General features: G+C 36.7%; 1 protein-coding gene across 7 annotated transcripts in view; it reads right to left on the reverse strand.

Moving 5' to 3' along the window:
• The window catches only part of KCNJ3 (potassium inwardly rectifying channel subfamily J member 3), a 180,842-nt gene that overhangs the window by 124,710 nt on the left and 31,823 nt on the right, over window positions 1–24,309 (reverse strand). Inside the window, exon 3 of one of the 7 annotated variants that reach the window (XM_060302432.1) lies at window positions 20,175–20,292. The exons of the other annotated variants lie outside the window; for them this stretch is intronic. Within the exon in view, the coding sequence (XP_060158415.1) occupies window positions 20,222–20,292 (71 nt within the window). The 3' untranslated portion in view covers window positions 20,175–20,221. Of the gene's footprint in view, window positions 1–20,174; window positions 20,293–24,309 lie in introns of those variants that run through there. 7 annotated transcript variants of the gene reach the window in all.

The raw sequence follows: 24,309 nt of genomic DNA on the forward strand, positions 1-24,309 counted from the left end.
TACACAATAAAGATGTACAGTAAGTACCCTACATACGAACGGGTTCCATTCTGAGAGCACACTCGTTAAATCCAATTTGTTCGTAAGTCCAACAAAGTTAGCTTAGGTACCCAACTAACACAATCGATTATGTAGTACTGTACTGTAATAGGTTTATAATACTTTTCACACAAATAATACATAAAAAACAAACACAAAAATAAAGAAAACATTTTTAATCTTACTGTACAGTACCTTGAAAAGTACAGTAGGACAGTACAACAGCTGGCATACAGGGGCTGGCATCGAGTGAACAGGCAAGAAGAATTACTGACTGGAGGGAAAGGAGGTGGGAGACAGTAGAGCTGAAGGATCGTCAGCAATAGGAGACCAGAGGGCAAGCTGCACGTAACAATGTACGCCAGACACCTGAACACCTGAACACCTGCACGTAACAATGTACGCCAGACACACCTGGACATGTGAACGCATGTTCACATCTTTGAAAGTTAGCAACTTGAAGGTTCATATGTAGGGGACTTACTGTACACTGTAGCTCAATGGATGCAAATCACATAAGGTATGCTCTTTGTATGGAAAGCAATTAAGATAGATATTAATAACAAAGTTTAAATTGAAATGCCACATATTTGGGAAAATTATGAAATGAATTCTAAATACCCTAGCTTAAAAATGGTTAGAAAATATTTTTATATTTAATGAAAAACTACCTTATCCAAATTTGTGAAATAAAGCTAAAGCTTTCCTTAGAGAGGAATTTGTATCTTAGAGGGAAAGGTGTAACATATATCTCAAAAGAAAAATGACTGGAAGTCAGCAGGCTAAACTTCTATCTCAAAAAAATAGAAAAATAAAAATTCATCAGAGTCTTATAATTTTAAAGCAATATGGATGGTAAAGAGTTTGTGCCATTATAATGATCGTATATCAAGCTCAATTTGCCAAGTTCCAAATACGAATTTTCAAAGTTTATTTGAAGAAAAATAATTCCTTATCACTGAAGGCAAAAGTGAAAAACACTCATTTCTCGCTAGAAAATATAGGCAATTATGAAGATTTTTTTGTCATTCTAGCTACACAGCTTATATATCTTAGCATTCTACTCATGATCTATGAAGAGTTGCAATGAAGAGGAAACTAGCAAAGGCCTATGACTAATAACAAATCCACAAAGGTAAATCAAAGCCATGTCTTTAATTAGTTCTATCTTGTGATAAAGTTGTATAAGAGGCAGAAGCATCCACGGGATTGAGGATAAATTGATAATGTAGTGTTTTCACCATTGTTGCTTATGTGTTTGTTTGTCTATTTATTTATGTCAGGCTGACATGAAACAATGGAATTAGACCACAGTTCAGAACCTATTCCAATAAATGGTATAATTTCAAGGTAAGAATTCCCAGAACGTCACATATAAGGAATTCTAATCAGTTTTGGAATATGTCACCATTGTATTAAGTGAAAACAAAAGGTTAAGTTTTTTAAAGTTCCATAATTTACACATTTGTTTTGTCTGAAAGTTTGTTCAGTATAGATATTTTAATTATATTAGCAATAATTAGTATTACAATACTATTATGAATTAGCAAAGCTTATAACCAAACCCTATAGATATTGAAGCTAAGAGGCTTTGTTAATTAATCACCTGATTAATTATAGCAGCATAATATAATTGTGCTCAAATAAAATATAAAGAAGGTCTTTACATGGCTCTTTTCCATTTATATGCTGAACATATTTATATAGGTCTACTGTTAAACATTATTCAAAGGGAGAAATATGAGAAAAAGATAACTTCTGAAAATGTAGCATCTTAATTGGATGTTAAGAGTTTTGAGTCTATAAAAAGGTAGTTGAGTGAATATTTATTTAGTGGCTAACGTATACTCATCACCGTACTCTCAGAAATAATCTGTTCCCATTTTAGATGAGAGAAATAAGTATTAGAGAAGTTATGTTTCTTTACCACGATCATAACACTAAGCAAAAAAACCAAAAACAAACAAACAAAAACAGTACTCAACGACAGTTTAAAATACAGAAAAGCAAATGATAAAATATCTCGGGTTACAACCCTCTGAGATGAGTTACATTCTTGTAGAGTTCAACAGTTTGGGGTTATGTTTATGCAACATTATGACAATCAGATGCAACCAAAGATTATTTTACTTGTTTGTCCACAGCATACTCGCAGAACATTGACACTGACAGAAAACTGGGGAACCATCCTGAGAGTTGGCAAGCTAACTACCTTCATGAACCATGATAAAGCAGATCTCCTGAAACTTTTGAGCAAGTCCAACTTTTCCATGGACGTACAGATGAGCCTGCTACAAACGTAGATATCTGAGAAAACTTTAATTTTGGGGGGGTCATTTGGTATCAACTAAACGGATTTAAAAGGTCTTTTACTTGTCGGTGAATCTGTTATTTAGTGGTGAGTGGCTAAATTCCTAAACGATAATTTATACAAAATTAATAGCTTCTATAAGAACAGATTGACTTGTATGTTGACACGAATTCATCCCACCATTGCCCATTCCAACCCAAAATAAAAGCAGTGATTCCCTTTATGTAGTGCATCTGGTAACTTTTAAAAATGAAATGAAAATGACTCCTGCTAATGTTGGATAATGAAAATATTAATAGTTCTCCTTGCAATGAGTCTGGTTAGCTGAAACCTGTGCAGTGCTTTGCAAGCTACTTCATTTTTCAACACTGAGCTACAGAAAAGTCAAGCAGCTAACAGAGAATTGTTAATACGTCCATATCTGTAGTATACTTACCAAATGTCTAATCTCCTAAAATCATATGAAACAATTTGTGTTTCCCAGTATATCAGTCTTCTCACTGAAAGTTATAGTTAAAAGAAAAATTTGAATTTGATCACTGCTTCCTGAGCACGTAAATCATTACTTATTCTATTTTCATTTGAATAAAGAAAAGTATAGGTTTCTAAGAAATTTGTTAATCAATGTAGTTTTCAATGTACTCATATTTCTTCTAAACTAGATCTTACAACTGAATGAGTTTGGTTCCAATATATAAGACAAAGGGCACCAGTCATCCTAGAAATGTCACATAGAATTGCTTCCTCACTTGCTCTCACTGGATAATATCATACACCTCAACAATTGGAAAGGAAAAACCAGCCTCTACCATAGAACCCACGTATAATTTTCAACTTTTCAGTTCTTAAAGGGGACTATCAAGGTGAGTTATCACACCTCTAAGATGCCAACACATTTTTAATTTTTACAGAAGTTTTATTTGAAAGGCTACCGTATCTCTAGCACATGAAAGAGAAAAAAGAAAAAGAAAACAGGCAATCAATCAATTTTAATTTGATTTTAAAATAGGAGTCACTTTTTAAAAAATATTGTTTAAATAGGCATATGTGCAATAGGTGTGAATTTGGTTCATGAACTCAAGTGGAAGAAAAGTCAAGATATTATTTTTTTAAATCAAAACAATCTTATATGGTTTATTTCTTCTTGTCACAAGAGTGACAGAAAATTCTAACTTACTTCTGTATTATATTTTGGGGTGGGACGTGGTAGAGGCAAGGACCCTTAATGATCTCTAGGGATTTACTAGAGTCCCAGGGAGGCATATTTTATCCAGAAAACTTGAAGAAGAACTTTAAGTTTAGTGTGAACTGGTCACTGTGGGGATGTTCCCTGACCAAGCCCGTGTGTTCATTGAAGATGAGCTGCTTTCCTACCTTGGGCACTGGAATCTCTCACCTTATTTCCCAAAGTCACAGTCCTTGGTATTTGGCTCCCAGTAGCCAAATATCACTCCATCAAACATCTGGCCTTCCTCTGGGGTTCCATAGGGTTCTGGGCTCAATCAAAGTTTTACCATTTCTAAGACCTATAGCTTTAAGCCCATTTCTCTTGAGAAATTACCTTCATGTTGGGTTATTTATCCTTTTCAAATTCAAGCAACAGTCTCTTCTATCTTGTATCTGGAACAGGCATGAGATTGCAAGACTGTTTACTTGTAGTGAGGGTAGATGGGGGGTAATGTAAGGAGAGCTCAGACTTTTAAGAACATTAATGTGGTGACTTACCACCCCACTTTACCCCCCTACTTCACCCCCCACTTTCCCACAATAGGGATAGAAAACAGATTAGATTAATTCTTCCCTAATGGGACCACAGCAACAACAATAAAAAAATCCTGGACACTAATTTTCTTCTTATGAATATACCTTGTTGCATAAATTTTATTTAAAAAAATCAAAAAGATAAAAAGTGAAGTAGAACACTAATTGAATTTTCTCAATTTCCCCCTCAATAATTCTTTAGCCTTACAACTCTTCTATTTTGCAAATCATTCTAAAAGAACTAGAGAATATAGCCTTAATCACAATGATAAATGAGTAAAAGGAATAATTGTTAACAGCTCAAAAGGTATACATTTTATGACAAGTATAATACTGACTTCTCAAGAGAGGTATTTTTTAAAAATTTATTTATTTTATTAATTTATTTTTGGCTGCATTGGGTCTTCGTTGCTGTGTGCGGACTTTCTCTAGTTGCAGCGAGCAGCGGCTACTCTTTGTTGCAGTGTGTGGGCTTCTCACTGCGGTGGCTTCTCCTGTTGCAGAGCACGGACTCTAGGAACGTGGACTCAGTAGCTGTGGCTTGCAGGCTCTAGAGCACAGGCTCAGTAGTTGTGGCGCACGGGCTTAGTTGCTCCACAGCATGTGGAATCTTCCTGGATCAGGGCTCAAACCCATGTCCCCTGCGTTGGCAGGCAGATTCTTAACCACTGTGCCACCAGGGAAGCCCAAGAGAGGCATTATTTTCAATTCACTTCTTACTTAATAGACTATAAAGTACAACTCTAAAGTGGTTTATGCAATGAAAAAGTACTGCAAGTTTGGTATGTACCGCCTGCTGCACAAGAGTAATGTTCTGGGGCTTCCCTGATCTTTCAATAGCAACAGCCGGAAGTAGTTTCCTTGCTAGAAGCTCTTACTATCATTTTACAACAGGCAGACTAGATTTTATTTCTATGATCTGAGTAGTGTGCTGTTATTCTCATTTAGATAAAAACACTGTCCAGGGCTTCCCTGGTGGCACAGTCGTTGAGAGTCCGCCTGCCGATGCAGGGGACACGGGTTCGTGCCCTGGTCCGGGAAGATCCCACATGCCGCGGAGCAGCTAGGCCCGTGAGCCATGGCCGCTGAGCCTGCGCATCCAGAGCCTGTGCTCCGCAACGGGAGAGGCCATAACGGTGAGAGGCCCAGGTACCGCAAAAAAAAAAAAAAAAAAAAAAAACACTGTCCATATAATTACGATGTAATAAGTTAGGAAATACATTTCACAAATGATTTTCCAGGAAGTTATAACAAGAAATATCTGAGAGAAGAGTTTGGTGCTTATGAATTTCCTGTATCACTTCAGCCATCTTTATGAACTTTTTGTGCTCACTGTCATTCCTTTTCAAAATAAATAAATTTCAAATAAATATATATTATATGTGTGTATGTATATCCTTACCACCAGTATGATAATGAGGATAATATCATTACATGTTTTTATAATTTTAGTGTATGTTTGTCTAAGAATCAAAAATTTCATAAATTTCTCTAGGAGGGAACCAGCTAATAGATTATATGATATACATTTTATAAATAAAGTAATTAAATTTCAGAGGGACTTCCACTTCCGGGAAGATATAGTGAATATACTTATCCCTGTTTCTCCAGTTAAGTACAAGTAAACTCCATGGACATTATATATAAAGCAAACACAAGACAACTGAAAAAGAAAAAGGCAAAATGGCAGTGGATCTCAGGGCCCAAGGAAAGACAAGGTAATTAATTCACTGGGTTTCCTTTTTACTTCATATATATCCCAGACTTGGAACAAAAGAACTCACAACCAAGAAACACCAATGGGCACAGATATGAAAAGCCCCAACAAAAGCTTGCTCCCTCTAGCCAAAGGAAAAGAAAAAGGATAGCCCAGCAAGATGGAAAGCTGTTAGGCAATAATCTTACTCCAGTCAAACACCACAGAAAAAACTTTAGCGCTACCTTCACCCCTGTTCTGTCAGTGGAGACCACATGGGAGCCTGGACTTCTATACCCAGCTGGCAGTAACAAAGTATCCCCCTCACCCCCATGCTGTTATGGTAGTGTAAGAGGAGGCCTATTAGAGAGACAGAACTTTTACCAGTAACCATGTCACACCCCTCCACCTATACAGTCAGTGGAGGCCACCTGGGGAGAAGTAAGGTGGCTTTGCTGCACCTCCCAGCCTGCAAGGTATCAGTGGAGGCCTAGTAGGGGGCCAGAATTCCCACTCCTGCCCATCAGTAAGGAGGAGACTCCAATGTCAATGGAGGCTTAGTGAGAACCTAGATTTCTACTCATACTTTACCTTCCCCCATCCAAGCAGTGTCAGAGGAAGCCACCTAAACTAGACGTTCAGAGATCCGTAAAATGTCTATTAGTCACTACAAGAAACAGAAAGGTCTCAAAATGAATGACAAAAGGCAACCAATAGATATCAAACCAAGAAGACAAAGATGTTGGAATTATCTGAGAAAACACTGAGAGCAGACATCCTAAAAATGCTTTAGTGAGCAAGTGTAAAGACACTTGAAACAAATTGAAAAGACAGTCTCAGCAAACAAGCAGAAGACATAAAGATGAACAAAATGGAAATTTTAGAAGTATAAAACACAATAACTGAAATGAAAATTACCAGAGACAGAGAAGGACATTAATTAATGATAAAAGAACCAATCCACCAAGAAGTTATAACAACCCTAAATGTGTATGTACCCAAACAGCATAGATGAAAAATATGTGAAACAAAATTTGACAGAAATGAAAGGAGAAGTACACAAATTGACAACTATAGTTGGAAACTCAAAAGTCCCTTTTTGTACCATTGATAGAACAATTACACAGAAAACTAGAAAGGATATAGAACAAGTTGAGACATCAGCCACCAACAGGAGCTAATCAACATTTATAAAATATTCCACTAATGAACAACAGAATATTCATTCATTTCCAGTAACCACTGAACCTGTAACAAGATATATCCAAACACTTGACAACCAAAAAACACACTTCTAAATAATTCATGGGTCAAGAAGAAATCTCAGGGGAAATCAAAAAAGCACACTGAACTGCATGAAAACGAAAATACAACATATCTAAATTAGCTCAATACAGACAAAGCAACACTAGCAGGAAATGTATAGCACTAAATGCATACATTAGCATAGAGGAAAGGCCTCCAATGAATACTCTAAAACCTTACCTCAAGAATCTAGAAAAAGAAAAGCAAAATAAGTGCAAAGAAGCCAAAAGGAAGGAAATAATAAAGATAAGAGCATAAACAATGAAAATAAAAACAGCTAAAAAAAATCAATGTTGCAAACAGCTGTTTTTTTGAAACAATCAACAAAATCAACAAACCTTTATCAAAGGTCTAACAAAAAAAGAAGGAAGGTAAACATAACAAACATCAGTAATGAAACAAGAGCTATCACTACAGACCCTGTAGACATTAGAAGTTTAATAAGAAAATATTATGAACAATTCTACACACAAAAGTTTGACAACTTGGATAAAATGAACTAATTCCTTAAAAAAACACAAACTAGCAAAATACAGTATGAAATGGAAAATATGAATAGCCTTGTAACTATGAAGAATTTAATTCCTAATTAAAAATTCTCAAAATAGAAATCTTCAGGCTGGTTTCACTGGAGAATTCTACCAAACATTTAAGAGGAATTAACACCAATTCTACATAGTCCCTTCCAAAAAAATAGAAGAGGAAGGAAGGACTCTCAAATTCATTTTATGAAGCAAGTATTACTCTATACCAAAACAAAAACAGTACAAAAAATAAAAGCCACAGGTCAATATCCCTCATGAACATAGATGCCAAAATCTCTAACAAATATAAGCAAATAGAGTTCAGCAACATATAAAAATAATTATAAACCATGACCAAGTGAGGTTTATTCCAGCGATGCATAGCTGGTTCAATATTTAAAAATCAGTTAATATAATCTACCACATTAGCCCATTAAAAGAGAAAAATCACTGCATCATATCAGTTGATGCCGAAAAATACTTGACAAAGTTTAACACTCATTCATAATAAAAACACTCAGAAAATAGGAATTAAAGGGGGAAATTCTTCAACTTTATAAAGAATATCTGCAAAAATTATAGGTAATACTATATTTAATGTTAATAACTGAATGCTGCTCTTTAAAATAGAGAATATGGCAAGAATGTCCATACCAATAACTCATAATCAACATAGCACTGGAAGTTCAAGCCTGTGCAATTATAGAAGAAAAGAAAATAAATGGCATTCACATCAGAAAGAAATTTATAAATAAAACTGTGCTTTTTCATAGATGACATGATTTTCTATGTAGAAAATTTCAGAAACTCTACAAAAAACATATCAATAAAAATTCTCCTAGAATAAATAAGTGAGTTCAGCAAGGTTATAGGTATGTCTTAGTCCATTCAGGCTGCTATAACAGAATTATCTTAGAATGGGTGGCTTATAAACAAACAGTTCTAGAAGCTGGGAAGTCCAAGATTAAGGCACCAGCAAATTTGTTGTCTGGTGAGTGTCGTCTTCCTGGCTCAAAGATGGCCATTTTACCTGTGTCTTCACAAGGGAGCTCTCTAGGGTCTCTTTTATATGAACACGATTTCTGTTCATGAAGGTTCCACCTTCATAACTGAATCAAATCAAAGGCTCTCTCTCCAAATACCATCACACTGAGGATTAGATTTCGATATATGAGTTGAGGGGGAGGGGGAGGACATCAAATATTCAGTCTATATCAAGGTAGAATATAAATATTTTAAAAATCTATTTTATTTCTATATACTAGAAATGAACACATAGACACAATTTAAAAAGTATAATGCCATTCACAATCAATAAAAAAGGAAATACTTAGGAGTAAATCTAACAAAACACATACAGGATTTGTGTCCTGAAAAGCTATAAAATGCTGAGTGTATAAATCAAAGAATATCTACATAATGGGGAGACATATATTGTTCCTGAGTTGGCAGATAGTAAAGATGCCAATTCTCCCCAAATTGATCTATAGGTTTAAAGCAATTTGTATCAAAATCTCAGCAAGATGTTTTATAGACATAAGATTACTCTAAAATTTATATGGAAAGGCAAAGGAACTAGAATAGTTAAGCAACTTTGAAAAAGAATAGGATGGGAAGAATCTATCTACCTGATTTTGTGACTTATTATAAAGCTATAGAAATAAGACTATTTGGTTTTGTCAAAGGAATAGACACATATATCACCGGAATTGATTAGAGAATCAAAAAACAGATCCACACAAGTATGCCTAACTGATTTTTTTTAACATCTTTATTGGAGTATAATTGCTTTACAATGTTGTGTTAGTTTCTGCTGTATAACAAAGTGAATCAGCTATATGTATACATATATCCCCATATCCCCTCCTTCTTGCGCCTCCCTCCCAACCTCCCTATCCTATCCCTCTAGGTTTTTGATAAAGGTACAAAAGCAATTAAATGGAGGAAAGATGGCACTTGCAACAAATAGTGCTAGAGCAATTCAACATTCATTGGCATACATGGAAAAATGAACCTTGATCTTACACCTTATATAAAAATTAACTCGAAAATGATCACAGACTTACATGTAAAATGTAAAATTAAAAACTATTAGAAAAAAATAGGAGACATTCTTTGGGACCTAGGGCCGGGGAAAGAGTTCTTATACTTCACTCCAAAAGCACAGTTCTTAAAGGGGAAAGTTGATAAGTTGGACCTCATTCAAATTAAAAATTTTTTCCCTCTGAAAGATCCTGTGAAGATGATAAAAAGTCTACAGACTGGGTGAGAATTTTTGCAAACCACATAATCAACAAAAGACTAACGTCTAGAATATATAAAGAACTTTCAAAATTCAACATGAGCAATCCATGTAGTAGTGATGGAAATATTCTGTATCTTGACTGTTCCAATGTCACTATCTTGGTTGTGATACTGTACTGTAGTTTTACAAAAGGCTACCATTAGGGGAAATGAGGTAAAATGGTACATGGGATCTGTGTTACTTCTTAACAAGTATATGTGAATCTACAATGATCTCAAAATAAAAAGTTTAATTTAAAAAATTAAGGCTCAAAAATGTTAACTGGTTCTGAAATTGGCAAGAAAGATGCCCTAGCTGTTTCTTCTGAGTCACTCTGCCTGAGTTAATCAGACTTAGAATATAGTCATTCCTCAGTATCCACAGGTAATTGGTTCCAGGACCTCTGTAGATACCAAAATCTGAGAGGTTTCTCAATTCCCTTTTATAAAATGGGTAGTATTTGCATATAACTTACCTACATCCTCCCATATACTTTAAATCATCTCTAGAGTACCTATAATACCTGATACAGTGTAAATGTTATGTAAATAGTTATAAATACAATGTAAATGCCATGGAAATAGTTGCCAGTGAGTGGCAACATTTTGCTTTTTGGAACTTTCTGAAATTTTCTTTTAATATTTTCAATCCATGGTTGAATCTGTACATGTGGAACCTGTGGATATGGTGGGCCAACTGTATAGCACAGAACCTAAACAAAAGCTTGAAATGAGAGAAGTAATCAGGAAGAAGGGCTGATGGTTCTAAAACCGGCAGATCAATCAAGAGAAAAAGTCAAGGCAGAAGCAAGATCAAGAATAGGAGATCTCAGTCAAAAAGTAAAAGCAAAATGTTGTTTCCTGCCTAGACTATGGGAAAGCCAGAAAGCAGAACATTTGGAAACAGAAAATTGCCTGGGAGTTTCAAATACTTGGCTACCTTGCTCTTGATGGTACATAACTTACTTCACTTTTCACTGGTTCAAAGGTTAATTCCTACGTAACAACTACCTCTCTCCCTCCAGGGACCAGTCTGTTCAGAAATCAATTAAGAGGGACTTCCCTGGTGGCGTAGTGGTTAAGAATCCACCTGCCAATGCAGGGGACACGGGTTTGAGCCCTGATCCAGGAAGATCCCACATGCCGCAGAGCAACTAAGCCCATGTGCCACAACCACTGAGCCTGTGCTCTACAGCCTGCAAGCCACAACTACAAAAGCCTGTGCACCCAGAGCCCATGCTCCGCAACAAAGAGAAGCCACCATAATGAGAAGCCCACACACTGCAACAAAGAGTAGCCCCCGCTCACCACAACTAGAGAAAGGCTGCAGGCAGCAACGAAGACCCAGTGTAGCCCAAAAAAAAAAAAAAAAAAAAAAATCAATTAATGAACATTTATGCAGAGCCTACCAGAAATATTTAGCACTTGGGAAAGTCATTGCATAAAATCTGTCCTGACGGATTTAAAAATGTAATAACAATACAAGTGCAAAATAGTTTATTATAAGTAATACCATTAATGAACATTAAGTTCAAGAGTAAATAGGTTTGCAGGATAGCACATTGAGTTGTTCCACCACTTATGAGCTATGTACCTTTGCACAAACTTTTGAATTTCTTTGAGGTTCTCAGCTTCTCCATTAATAAAATTAGAATATTTTAAATATACAGTGGTTTTATAAGGATCAAATGAGGTGACAGACGTTGATTACTTGTACAAAAGTCAATAAAAATCAAGTCTACATGTAAATCTCATGTCCCAAGTCTACATTATAGAAGGAAAAGATCATCAGGTTAGAAGATATTTGACTAAAGCTTATCTTCTTGTATTCTGCAATTTAAATTGCCTTACAATCTTAAAAAATAAACAACTACATTCATCACATTTCCATCTTAAAATATAATGGTGTGCTTTTTGAAACCAGTAAATCTGCTTTCTTTTTTTTCTGTACCTATGAAAGGCAGGAGTTTGCCCAGATCCACATCTTTTAGACTCATCCTGATTGAACCTGAAATATGTACTGGACTTCCTAATGGAAATATCAAATAGAACTCCATTACAAATTTGAACAAGAAATTTATGGAGAAAATGATCCTTATGAGGCATGTCATAATTGTAGGGCAATTGACTGAGTCCTTGATTTTTCCTAACTCTAAGCTCAATACTATAAAGAACAAAAGAGGTATTCATGTTAATTTCTAAGCCCTTTTATTGGCACACTTACTCTATTATATATTTATTTATGGTATTTAGATTCATTGTTAAAAAGTCAAGATACTTTTATTGTCATATACAAAAGCCTATATTTGTAGATATATACATTTTATAGATCACTTTAGCAAAAGTGAAACTATTCTAAAAATATATATATAAATAACTGTTAAGTGGCAGCCTGGATGGGAAGGGAGTCTGGGACAGAATGGATACATGCATATGTATGGCTGAATAGCTTTGCTGTGCACCTGAAACTATAACAACATTGTTAATCAGCTATACTCCAATATAAAATAAAAAGTTAAAAAAACCCTGTAAGGTATAATTATAAATATTTAGTGCACACAGAAAGTTTGTTTCATGACAAAACAATACAAATAAAATATTCCAATCTGTAATGTGAATATAATCAGATACTTTTCATCAAAGCAAGGTTATTTTAGAAAACATAAGACATCTAAATACACTATCTTGCAATATATACGTAGATGTCTTTATTTTTTCCTTAGAAACCTACATAATCTGAAATCAGTAATTCAAAGCCAGCCTTTTGTGATTTTAATTTTAAAAAACTTTAAAGTAAGTTAAATAGAACCCACAGGTGACATATATGCAGCATGTCTTATGAGTAGCAAATCTCAATTCCACAATTATATTATGTATTCATCTTTATTTTATTTGTTGTTGATATCAAGATAGCTATTCACCATTATTCTCAAAGAGTCATTTGCATAGCATGTTATCTCCCTCCCATCCCTCACTCTGTCTCTCTACTGTGCCAATTATTTGTCAATTTTCTTGGCCATTTAAACAATCAGGTTGGGGGTTCAGTGTTCTCTTCTACTTTGGGACTGGAGAGGTTTAATTAACAAATTTCTGTTTTACTCTCTAACCATTTGATTTACCTCTGTAGCTTTATTTCATTGTTCTTTTCTTTTTTTTTTTTTTTCTCCTGGGGTGTGTGGGCCTCTCACTGTTGTGGCCTCTCGCGCTGCGGTGCACAGGTTCCTGACGCGCAGACCCAGCAGCCATGGCTCACGGGCCCAGCCGCTCCGCAGCACGTGGGATCCTCCCACACCGGGGCACGAACCAGTGTCCCCTGAATTGGCAGGCGGACTCTCAACCACTGCGCCACCAGGAAAGCCCTGTTCTTTTCTATTTTAAGTTGAATTCATTATGCCTTTTTTTATTTGCTAATAGGTACTATTAAGACTATAAATTTGCACACCACACAGGATTTAATTTGTGGAATTCTTGGTCATTTTGAATCAAATAGTCTGTAAATTTAGCTTGAATTATTTGAACTCAAATTTCATAAAGTAAATTGTTGCTTGTTTGATTTTTACATTTTCTAAACTTTTTAAATTTCCTGAGCTATAGATTGGGGTTAGTCAGGTAAAGAATATATCTTTTGCTATGAATTTTTATTTTCATTTCATGGTAGCAAGCAATGTGGCCAAATGAGCATCAATTTTGGAAATATTTTGCAACTTTCTCCATAGCCTAATGTATGTTTAATGTTTGCAAATATTCTATAAATCTATAAAAGTTATTCTCTTGGGCTTCCCTGGTGGCGCAGTGGTTGAGAGTACGCCTGCCGATGCAGGGGACACGGGTTCGTGCTCCGGTCCGGGAAGATCCCACATGCCACGGAGCGGCTAGGCCCGTCAGCCATGGCCGCTGAGGCTGCGTGTCCGGAGCCTGTGCTCTGCAATGGGAGAGGCCACAACAGTGAGAGGCCCGCGTACCGCAAAAAAAAAAAATAAAAGTTATTCTCAGTAGGGTACCGTGGTCACTTTACAATACATATAATAAACTGAATTTGCTAATCTTCTTGAATAATATCTTCTATATATTACTTAGTTTTGCTGTTGTTTGATGTATTACTTTTGACAGAAATATGGTATCATTGTAGATTTGTCAAATTGCCCTTGTATTTTATAATTCATTTTTATTATTTTGTATTTGTTTTTGAGTCTCTTATATGTATTACCCAAAAGGTTTAAGCCCTATCTTCTGATGGACTGCTACGTTTAACAATTGTTTTTCTATTTGGTGCATTAGTCTCTAAATAATATATTACTTGATTTTTTAAAAATCATTGAGTTCATTTTACCTGGTACATCTTTGTCTATTCATTTGCTATAATAGCTTCATCTCCCTAACTGACTTCTCTTTGTCATTTTAAGCATCTCAGAGCTGTGTCATCTAAATTTAAGAGCCCCTTTCAAACAGGAAAAGCACCTCTGGTTTAGCAGTGTCGAGTCCTGAGGCTTCGATGGGCTTTGTCTGGCTCTTCTCTCAGTCCATACCCGTATCATCTTTCCCTCAGCCCCACAGGAGAAAATTCTCACTTAATCTAAACAACTGTTCTCCCAGATTTATTGAGGTTACAAACACTGAAGCCAAGCAGAGGGGCAGAGGGGCCCACATGGACCACCTCTTCAGCAAACCGTCTTCAAGTATCCCTGTCTATCAGCCTCCCTAAGGGGAAGATTTTTGTGAGGTCCATAGGCAGCAATGTCTCTTTGCTCTGAAACAAATTTCAGTTTCGATATTTCTGTTCTGAATTTCTCTCCTCTGATTCCTCCCTTACTCCATTTCATTTGTTTTACGCACTTTAGAAATACATCAAAATGGCTTATTTACTGATTGTATCCTTTCCTGCTTCCCAGGATTCTTATATGGACTCACTTTTTTGCACATACATTTTTCTGTCATTTCCATGAAATTTGGACTAAACTCATGTTAAACCTGCCATCTGAAACCTCAAGTCAATATTCTAAGTTTTGTTTCCAGCTATGATTTTCCACATAGATATTGGGAATATTTTTTGCTCAAATTTTCATCCAGTTCTACCTGCTTCCACAGATTTGAATGAAGAAATGAGCATGTCCCAATATCAATAAAACAATTCTTATAATTTGTAACACAATCAATTCCTTGTCACCCATTTAAAGAAGACCAAAAAAAAAAAAAAAAAAAAAGTCTAAGGTTGTAGGTGAGCAAAACTTTCCATTAAAATACAATACTGAACAATGTTATAGCAAAGCTAAACAGAATATATTTTTATTTCTATACAGGATAGTTTGAATTAAACTTATCAAACAAATGTGGCACAAAAGGGGTTTATACAGTAACCTGGAGATAATTAAGCAGTGCAGCATACTGGTCACCAGCATATGGTCTAGAGGCAGACCGCAAGGGCTCCTATCTCAAAGGCACCATTGGTTAGCTGTGTGGCTTTAGGGTTAACCTCTCTGACAATTACTTTCATCATCTGTAAAATGTGAAAACAGTGTCTCCCTAATAAGATAAGAGGTTTAAATAATATATGAAACACGTAAAATAAGAACTAGGCTATAATAAGTGCTCAATAAATATTTCTTAAGATTATTAAAATATGTTTCTCAAAAAGTATAGAGGTAGCACTGACCAGAAATACAGACCATATATCCTCTCAACTTTAATTATTCCAGTTATAAGATTCTCTGGAAAGCTATGTCATAGTGAGTAAAATATTGTTATTAGGTACTCAGTACAAAAGCTCAAGAAAAATGACTGAACTCTTTGTCTTGGTCTTATTTGCAATTTGTCTTACTTTCTGTCTGGTAAAAAGCAGAGCCAGAACTGGTAGATTTGGTCAGTTCAAAATTTGTTGTTGATTTCATATCTTATGCCACAGTAAAATGATTTTATACTGATTTTATATGAGAAACTTCTCAGTTTTTGATTACATAAAACTTAAACCAAAAAAAAAAAAAAAAACTATGAAGGAGATTAAAGAGTCAGTGCTAAAGCAGACTCAAGCAAAAACTCACCATCTGTAGCAGGAGGACTTCTTAAAACCCAGGGGTGTCTTCTTACCCAACTGTCAACACCAGGAATTACGCCAAGGGGACAGATGCTAAAATTGGAAAGTCTCATCTAGGGCATGACATCAGAGCTCTACAATTTCTCTCTAAAAAAGCATCAGTAATCACAACGGCATCAAAGTATTAAGGAGAAAACAAAAGCACCCTCCCTAATGAAGAATGGCTTCCATTAAATAGTTATACTACTAAAATTCTATTAACAAAAATGAACATATTGGTTTGTGGGATGGGAAGTAAAATCTGTATTGAACTAGTTTCCAAGAGACCAGGAGGTATTTTTTTAATCATTGGCAACAACAGGGAACATATGATCAATCAGGAAAATAATAATAGCAGAAGCCATGCTAAAAATAGTTTCCAGTGACAGTGCAGAGTTGAAGAAAAACAATAAAGAAATCTCTCCTGCTGTTTTAACAATACAGAGACAGAGACCTGATAATGAGAACTGATAACTCAAAGACAGCAGTCAGAATTAAAAATGAAAAACAATCTATAATTAATACCATTACATGGGGAATTTATGATCCAGAAACACAGAAAGCCTTCAGTAAAACCTATTTCAAGCTTACTCAAGTATTGTTGAACCTGGATTTTTACTCCCTTTAGATTTTCACTTCTATCAGAGGAGGAATTTGGCTTTTAAGATTTCATAATCTTCAGCTGTTTGACAACCAGGCTGAATCTGAAACTGTACTTGCTGACTGGGGCTTTAGTTTCTAAAGCAGAGCTCGCAAACTCAAAGAGTGTCAAGCAGGTAACACGAATGAGTGAGGTCAACAGTCGGAGGACTGTGGGAAACTGGAGAGAGAGTGACCCAGGGACAGAGAATGGCTGCTATTCAGCTTGGCACAATAAAGCAAGCCTGGTATTGTTGAATCTCATTTTTCAAGAAAAATTTTGAAAATCCATACTTCTATTTGAATCTCCAAGTTATATAAGTGTTCTTTTTTTTAAAAAAAAAAAAAAAAGAAATATCAAGCATTATTTTAAAACTATGGGCATCATATACATCAATAAACTAAATCCAGCACACAGATTGCCAGATGGTAATCTCTAGAAAGGTCTCCATTTTAAGTAAACCTCATAAATGTAAAGAAAACTGTTTTGTTTGTTTTGCTTTGTTTGGAAAGTATGACGATATAGCCATGCAAGCTGAAAATCATATGACTTTTTACATGAAGATAAAGCCCTGTGATTTGCAAATTCTGTTCAGTTTTTGTAAGTAAAAGATCTAAACTGGGTAAGAAAAACTGGATTATAAAGCTTTATTCAGCACCCCAATATCAGAAGTAATTCTAGATTCTCTAGAAATGAAAGGAAAAATGACAAAAATCTAGCTCTTATTTTATTTCTAAAAGGTAAAAGAACAATATAAATTTCTACTTGTGTTTTAGGTGACAAGAAGCACTAAAGTAACCCAGACCGGTTATTAGTTTATTCAGTGTTTCAGAGGAAAATAAAATCATTAATAAGGACTGTGTTTTAAGGAGATAGGAGCTACTAAAGACAGCTCTATAAAAGACTCAAATAAATAAATCCTCTTTTCTCTTTAAATATATGAGTAAAAACAAACACCACCAATAAAAATAATCCAAAGAAAAGAGTTAATAAAAGAAGTACCATAGGTGAACATTTTGTCAACTTCAAATTTTACTTCCCTCCAGGAAACCCTTAGTATCCACTTTTATTTCATTTCATTCTAAGGCAAATTGATAAGGAGATTTTCTTCCCATCAGTCAGTCTTTCCATTTCTACACTTCACTGCTTCTCATTTCTATTTACAGAGAAGAAAACTCACATACATGCCTATAAGACACAATACCATATTAGTCAGTTGCCAAACGCAAATGAAAATACTGAATTATTTCCCCAATGTCAAGATAAAGGCAGAAAGAACATATTTGTCAAAGGATACATTGAAGATTATATCTTGAAGTATTAGCCTGAGTACTCTTCAGTATATTTTTATGCGCATTCTCCCCTAAGACTGAAATACGAGGTCCCGTGAATTAAGAGGTTTTCCACTCTGGCCGGTGAGAACAAGAACTCTCCCTGGCCATTTGTGATTTCTGGTTACTGGTCCCTCTAATCTTTTTCAGTGGTTCTTTCCCTCACCTGGGGTAGTTTCCCCATGCACATGAGCCTGAAGACTGTAGACCTCAGCAGATCTCCAAAGGTCTGTCTCTGTGCAGCTCTCTCCTCTGGAATATTCTTCCACTTTCATCTGTCTGGGCTCCCAGTTCCTTCCCTTCCCTCAGGGAAACCCCCAGGCCCCACCTGGTGCCCTCTCCCTGCACTGCAGTCTGGAAGCTGTGCAGGCATTAAGCAGGGGCAGTCGTGGGCTCACCTCATTTGTTTTTTGTCTCTCAGGGATCACTGCCTTTCCTTGTCTGATATCCAATGTCCTGACAACTGTTGTCTAATACAGTGCATTCCCTTTTTAGATGATTCAGGCAGGATAGTATACTTTGTCTCTGTCACTCTGTTTGCATAGAAATTTTGGGGGTTTTTTCTTTCACATGTATAATTTTAAGAGTAAGAGTCTGATCTTTCCTCCCCACATTCATTACTCTTTACAGTTTCTATTCCCTTGCTAAATACACGCATTGTAAACCCTCAGAATTAGTAAGTGGTACTAGCATAAGTTAAACAAGCATGGCTACAAGCAGAATCCAATGTTAGGTCTTTCTGTTTTGTTCTGTTGCTTTTTTTTTTTTTTTTTTTTTTGCTGTACACGGGCCTCTCACTGCTGTGGCCCCTCCCGTTGCAGAGCACAGGCTCCGGACGCACAGGCTAAGCGTCCATGGCTCACGGGCCCAGCCGCTCCACGGCATGTGGGATCTTCCCAGACCAGGGCACGAACCCGTGTCCCCTGCATCGGCAGGCGGACTCTCAACCACTGCGCCACCAGGGAAGCCCTGTTTTGTTGCTTTTTACTTAGAACCAGTGACTCCCTGCCACTTTCTCCCACTCTAAAAAGGCAAGATACGCTGGCAGGAAGGTAATGGCTTTGAGTGTCTCTTAGTTTTGAAACAGGCTCTGGTTCTAGACATTAAAATGACCTGCATCAAGAGCTGCAATAATTAACTTTATGAGTTATTATACCAACAAATGAATGACAAGTTCAGGAAAACTCTATATAGTTTACAGCAACAAGAGAGAAAGAGAAAGGCACATAGGAAAGAGAAACTGCAAGAATGATTCAGAAGACACTGCAAATTTCCAAAAAATAATGCCACGTACATTGTACACACTGCCCTAGGACATTTATGGGGACACAGTAGCCTTCTCCTAACAGTCAAGAATTACAACTTAAAATTCATAATTGAGCTTATTATATATTTTATTGTATCAAATTAAAAGGATAGAGCTAAAATTCTAACCAGAATACCCTTCTGTGAAACAGTCCAGGAACTGTCACTCAAAATCAAAATTTCTCAGTTTTCTTTTGCTTCTCTTAAAAGATATTATGGAGGAAAATGTGAAAGATACACAAACAGTGACTTTTTTCAGAAAGTTTGACTATTCTGAAGGAAATAAATATTAAAATGATAAATAAATGAAGCCATCTATGATAATATATAAAGACAAACTAAATTCTCAGAGCAATTAGCAATGTGTCTACATATGCCAAGTTCTGCTTTTAAAATGGATTTCTTAACATTCAAAGATATTTTGTACTTACATCAATAATTCAAGCAAATTTAATTAACTATATCCCCGATGGAAACAAAATAATGTAGGATTTTACTAAGCATATTTCCAGGGTTTCCCTTCATGCTTGGAGAAAAGCTGCCACATAATTATGTCTCCTCTTACCCTGTAAGGCTGATTGCCTTACAGTCTCTGGTGGTTTGTGTCAATAGGAACACAGATTAAGATACTCATTCCCGTGACCTGGAGACAGGCCCACAATGGGGTGCAAAGTCCGGAGAGCTAAAGCCAATGCTATTACTTGACTGAACATAAACGGAACCTGCTTATTGAACAACCTGAATTTGATGTGAACAGGAGAAAAAAGCTTCCTTTTTCTCTATTTTCTGCCTTTTAGTTCACTCTGTTAGATCCTGATTCTTCAAAGAATGACAACATCTCAACTTTCAGGGAGAGAACAGTCCCTTTATTGATCATTACAATTCACTTTTACTACTAAATGGCTCAGTCTTGTCTAAAATCAAACTTCAATGTCAAATTTAATTTTTGTTACTCCAAATCAGCAGGGGCATGTGGTCTGGTCCTTCACTCTCTCCATCGCCTCCCTCACCCTCTTTCCATCCGCTGGTTCTGCAAAATTGGAAAGGCCAGTGGGAGTAGTGATTAGAAGCAGAGGACTGAAACACTGACACCTCTCTAGCTCCGTCTCGTTTAACACAAGCTGGTTGTCCTGTTCTCCATTCTAGCAATCATTAGTTGCTGGTTCTTTCATAGGAGGGGTGTGTGTGTGTGTGTGTGTGTGTGTGTGTGTGTGTGTGTGTGTGTGTGTGTGTGTGTGTGTGTGTGTGTGTGTGTGTGTAGGCACTTCACAATTTCTTATAATTGGTGTTTCACTAATTCACACTGCCTTTGTGTGGGGTCAGGGGCAGTGAAGGGGACTGTAATTCCAGACCATGGGGAATCAATCATCCCAGATTTTCTTAACTCCCTCCAGCAAAAAGCCCTCTTGGGCAGGATTCCCTCAGGGGAGATGAAGCCCAGCCACTTCCTTTGGTATGCAGTGAGCTTTTGGCAAACTAAGGCATGCTTGCCAGGCAAAATTCAAGATACATTAGCCTTTTTCAGTCATGCAGAACTCTGTCATCTCAAGCATCGCCAGTAAATTTTCATGAATTTCCATGAATTTAGAAAATGGGAAGCAAATATTAGTTTATAAAAGAGGTGGATTTATCATAAACATAAGGTAGTTTAAGCTCAGGGCCCTTTGGATGGGATCCTTCCAAATCTCTGAAAAGGGCTTTAGCAATATAGTCATGTAGTCAAATAGTTTGTAAATTTTGCAAAAGTAAATTTGCACAAAATTTTGATCTTCTCCAAGCACTCTCTGTGTTCACTTATGCTCACCAAACTTGAAGACAAACTCACGTCAGCTTCCAATAGGAACTCTCACTAGGATCTCTCCTCTAATCTTCTATGCCATAGGGATGAAGAAGCGCCGCAGGACAAAAAACTCTCCAGTAGACTGACATACTCTACATTAACACATCTCAACAATAGCCTACCAAATGAAAGTTGGCAATAAGGGTTAATAGTCACCAATTTTGCTATCTTTTTAAAAGTCCTACATAAGCATATCTAGCACTACCTTATAATGTAAGGCACTTATCACTTAGGAATTTCAGCTTTGGAACTTTGGCCTTAAAATGCAAAGGCAATATGGAAATTTCATGTAATTCTCTATTATTGTAAGCATGTACCTGAGACAATGCAGGCTTGCATTGCATCCCTTACTCAGGCTGTTTCTGTCATCCAAAAGACAGTCTCAACTTAAAACTGGTGAAAATATTCAGGAGGACACATTTAGTTTCTATTTTATTTTATTTTCCTGCGGGGGACGACATTTTTTTCTCTGTAAGGGAAAATGGAAAGAAAGCTGACCCTTCACTGAAATGTTTAGCATATCTCAATGAAAAGCAGAATACTGAAGATTAATTTTATAGAAGGTAAGAATCTATGCTTTTTAAATTTAAATGTATAATTAATATAGAGTAAGAAAGAATCATTTGAGAATTAGGTTTAAGCATACACAGCCAATTCAGTGACAGTTATACTACAGTAACTTAAAAAAAGGTAAAAAAAATGGAATCTGCTAGGGTCAGAATCTGTTTCAATACTCAGTGGGTTCTTACCATAGGTTAACTGGCTGGTTTAGTCTCTAAGTCTGTGTAAGGAAAGTAGATTTTGAGAAACAAAATGTCTACATATCAATAGGTTAAACCAAAAATCAATACTAAAGCTTTTATTTGTTTGCTTTTTCTAATGTTGTGGCGGGCAGACTTAGCCTCTGTTTCCTAGAAATGCACTAAACATCTGAATTATTTTCCACTTTAAAAAAAATCACTGATAAAAGCTAAATGTGATTCTGTACTTTCCATCCTTGATTAACCCCTGGTACTTTCAAGTGATCTGTAAATAATACATGCTTTTGAATGATATCTGGCCAGACTGTTCTTAGCAGGCTCAGAGCTACACACTGAATTTTGATGGGAGTTAGTGAAATAATGCAAAGGAGGCAGAAACGAACAGCTAATGAGCTACTTGAGTTGCCAGACTGGCACTGCGTCCAAGGAAAACTTCAAACCAAGTGGTGATACAAAAGGGAAAAAAATGATTAGAGCCACAAATCTTTGTGAATCCTGTTCCAAAATATGACCCTGTAAGATGCTTTTATGTTTCTAAAGAGTCCACTGAAGTCTGCAATTGTCTTTCATTTATCTAAACACCAGTGGCTAAGAAATGTATGGCCTGCCATGAAGAAAAGGAAGTAAGGGTTGAGAAAGAGAAAGTCCATAAATACTATGTTAATTCGGAAACAATGACAAATTCCATAGCAACAAAATTGTCCTGGGATATCTAGGACATTTCAAAATTTCAAATACAAACAAATGCAGAATAAGACACGGCAGAAAAATTCACTTTCTACCAAGCAGTCTCATGATGGCAGGAAAAAAAATAAACACAAAGTGCAGTACTAGCACCTTTTAACCTATTAAGTAGGTATCTTGGCTCACCTCACAGGGTTTAAGTGGAGACTTTGACATGTAAAGGGCAAGATTTTCATTCTAACTTTTAAAAATTTATTTCATCGAAGAAATTATGCACTGCTCAAAATATTCAATTTCTAAAATTCTTCCAGTTGGGACAAAAGAGTTGGAGGAGGTTTTGACCAATGTGGAGAGAGAATCTCCCAGGAAATGTCTTTTCCTAAAAACAATGTAAAAGTTTCTCTAGGAGAAAGCTCTGTTATCCTTCCCTCTTCCCTCCTCTTTCTGCTTTTAACGCTGAAATAATGTCTAAAAAATGAGGCAGCCAGGAGATTGGTTCAAGGTGGCAGAGTAGAAGGACGTGGGCTCACTCCCTCTTGCAAGAGCACCAGAATCACAACTAACTGCCGAAAAGTCATTGACAGGAAGACACTGGAACACACCAGAAAATATACCCCACATGCAAAGACAAAGGAGAAGCCTCAGTGAGATGGTAGGAGGGGCGCAATCACAATAAAATCAAATCCCATAAGCTCTGGGTGGGTGGCTAACAAACTGGAGAACACTTATACCACAGAAGTCCACCCACTGGAGTGAAGGTTCTGAGCCCCACGTCAGGCTTCCCAACCTGGGGATCTGGCAATGGGAGGAGGAATTCCCAGAGAATGAGACTTTGAAGCCTAGTAGGATTTGATTGCAGGACTTCTACAGGACTGGGGGAAATAGAGACTCCACTCTTGGAGGGCACACACAAAGTAGTGTGTGCATCAGCACCCGGGGGAAGGAGCAGTGACCCCACAGGAGACTGAACCGGACCTACCTGCTAGTGATGGGGGGGGGTCTCCTGCAGAGGCAGGGGGTGGCTGTGGCTCACCACATGGACGGGGACACTGGCAGCGGGGGTTCTGGAGGGTGCTCTTTGGATTCTCTGGGTTATCCTTCCCAGAGTCTGCCATTGGCCCCACCAGGGAGCCTGTGGCCTCCAGTGCTGAGTTGCCTCAGGCCAAACAACCAACAGGGAGGGAATTCAGCCCCACCCATCAGCAGACAAGCGGATTAAAGTGTTACTGAGCTCTGCCCACAAGAGCAACACCCAGCTCTAACTACCACCAGTCTCTCCCATCAGAAAACTTGCACAAGCCTCTTAGAAAGCCTCATCCACCAGAGGGCAGACAGCAGAAGCAAGAAGAACTACAATCTTGCAGAGTGTGGAATAAAAACCACATTCACAGAAAGACAGACAAAATGAAAAGACAGAGGACTATGTACCAGATGAAGGAACAAGATAAAACCCCAGAAAAACAACTAAATGAAGTGGAGATAGGCAACCTTCCAGAAAAATAATTCAGAATAATGATAGTGAAGATGATCCAGGATCTCAGAAAAAGAATGGAGGCAAAGATGGAGAAGATGCAAGAAATGTTTAACAAAGACCTAGAAGAATTAAAGAACAAAACCTAGAAGAACTAAAGGACAAACAAACAGAGATGAACAATACAATAACTGAAATAAAAAGTACACTAGAAGGAATCAATAGCAGAATAACTGAGGCAGAAGAACGGATAAGTGACCTGGAACACAGAATGGTGAAATTCACTGTCAC

The sequence above is a fragment of the Globicephala melas genome, chromosome 7 (genome assembly GCF_963455315.2).
Source record: "Globicephala melas chromosome 7, mGloMel1.2, whole genome shotgun sequence".
NCBI lineage: Eukaryota > Metazoa > Chordata > Mammalia > Artiodactyla > Delphinidae > Globicephala > Globicephala melas.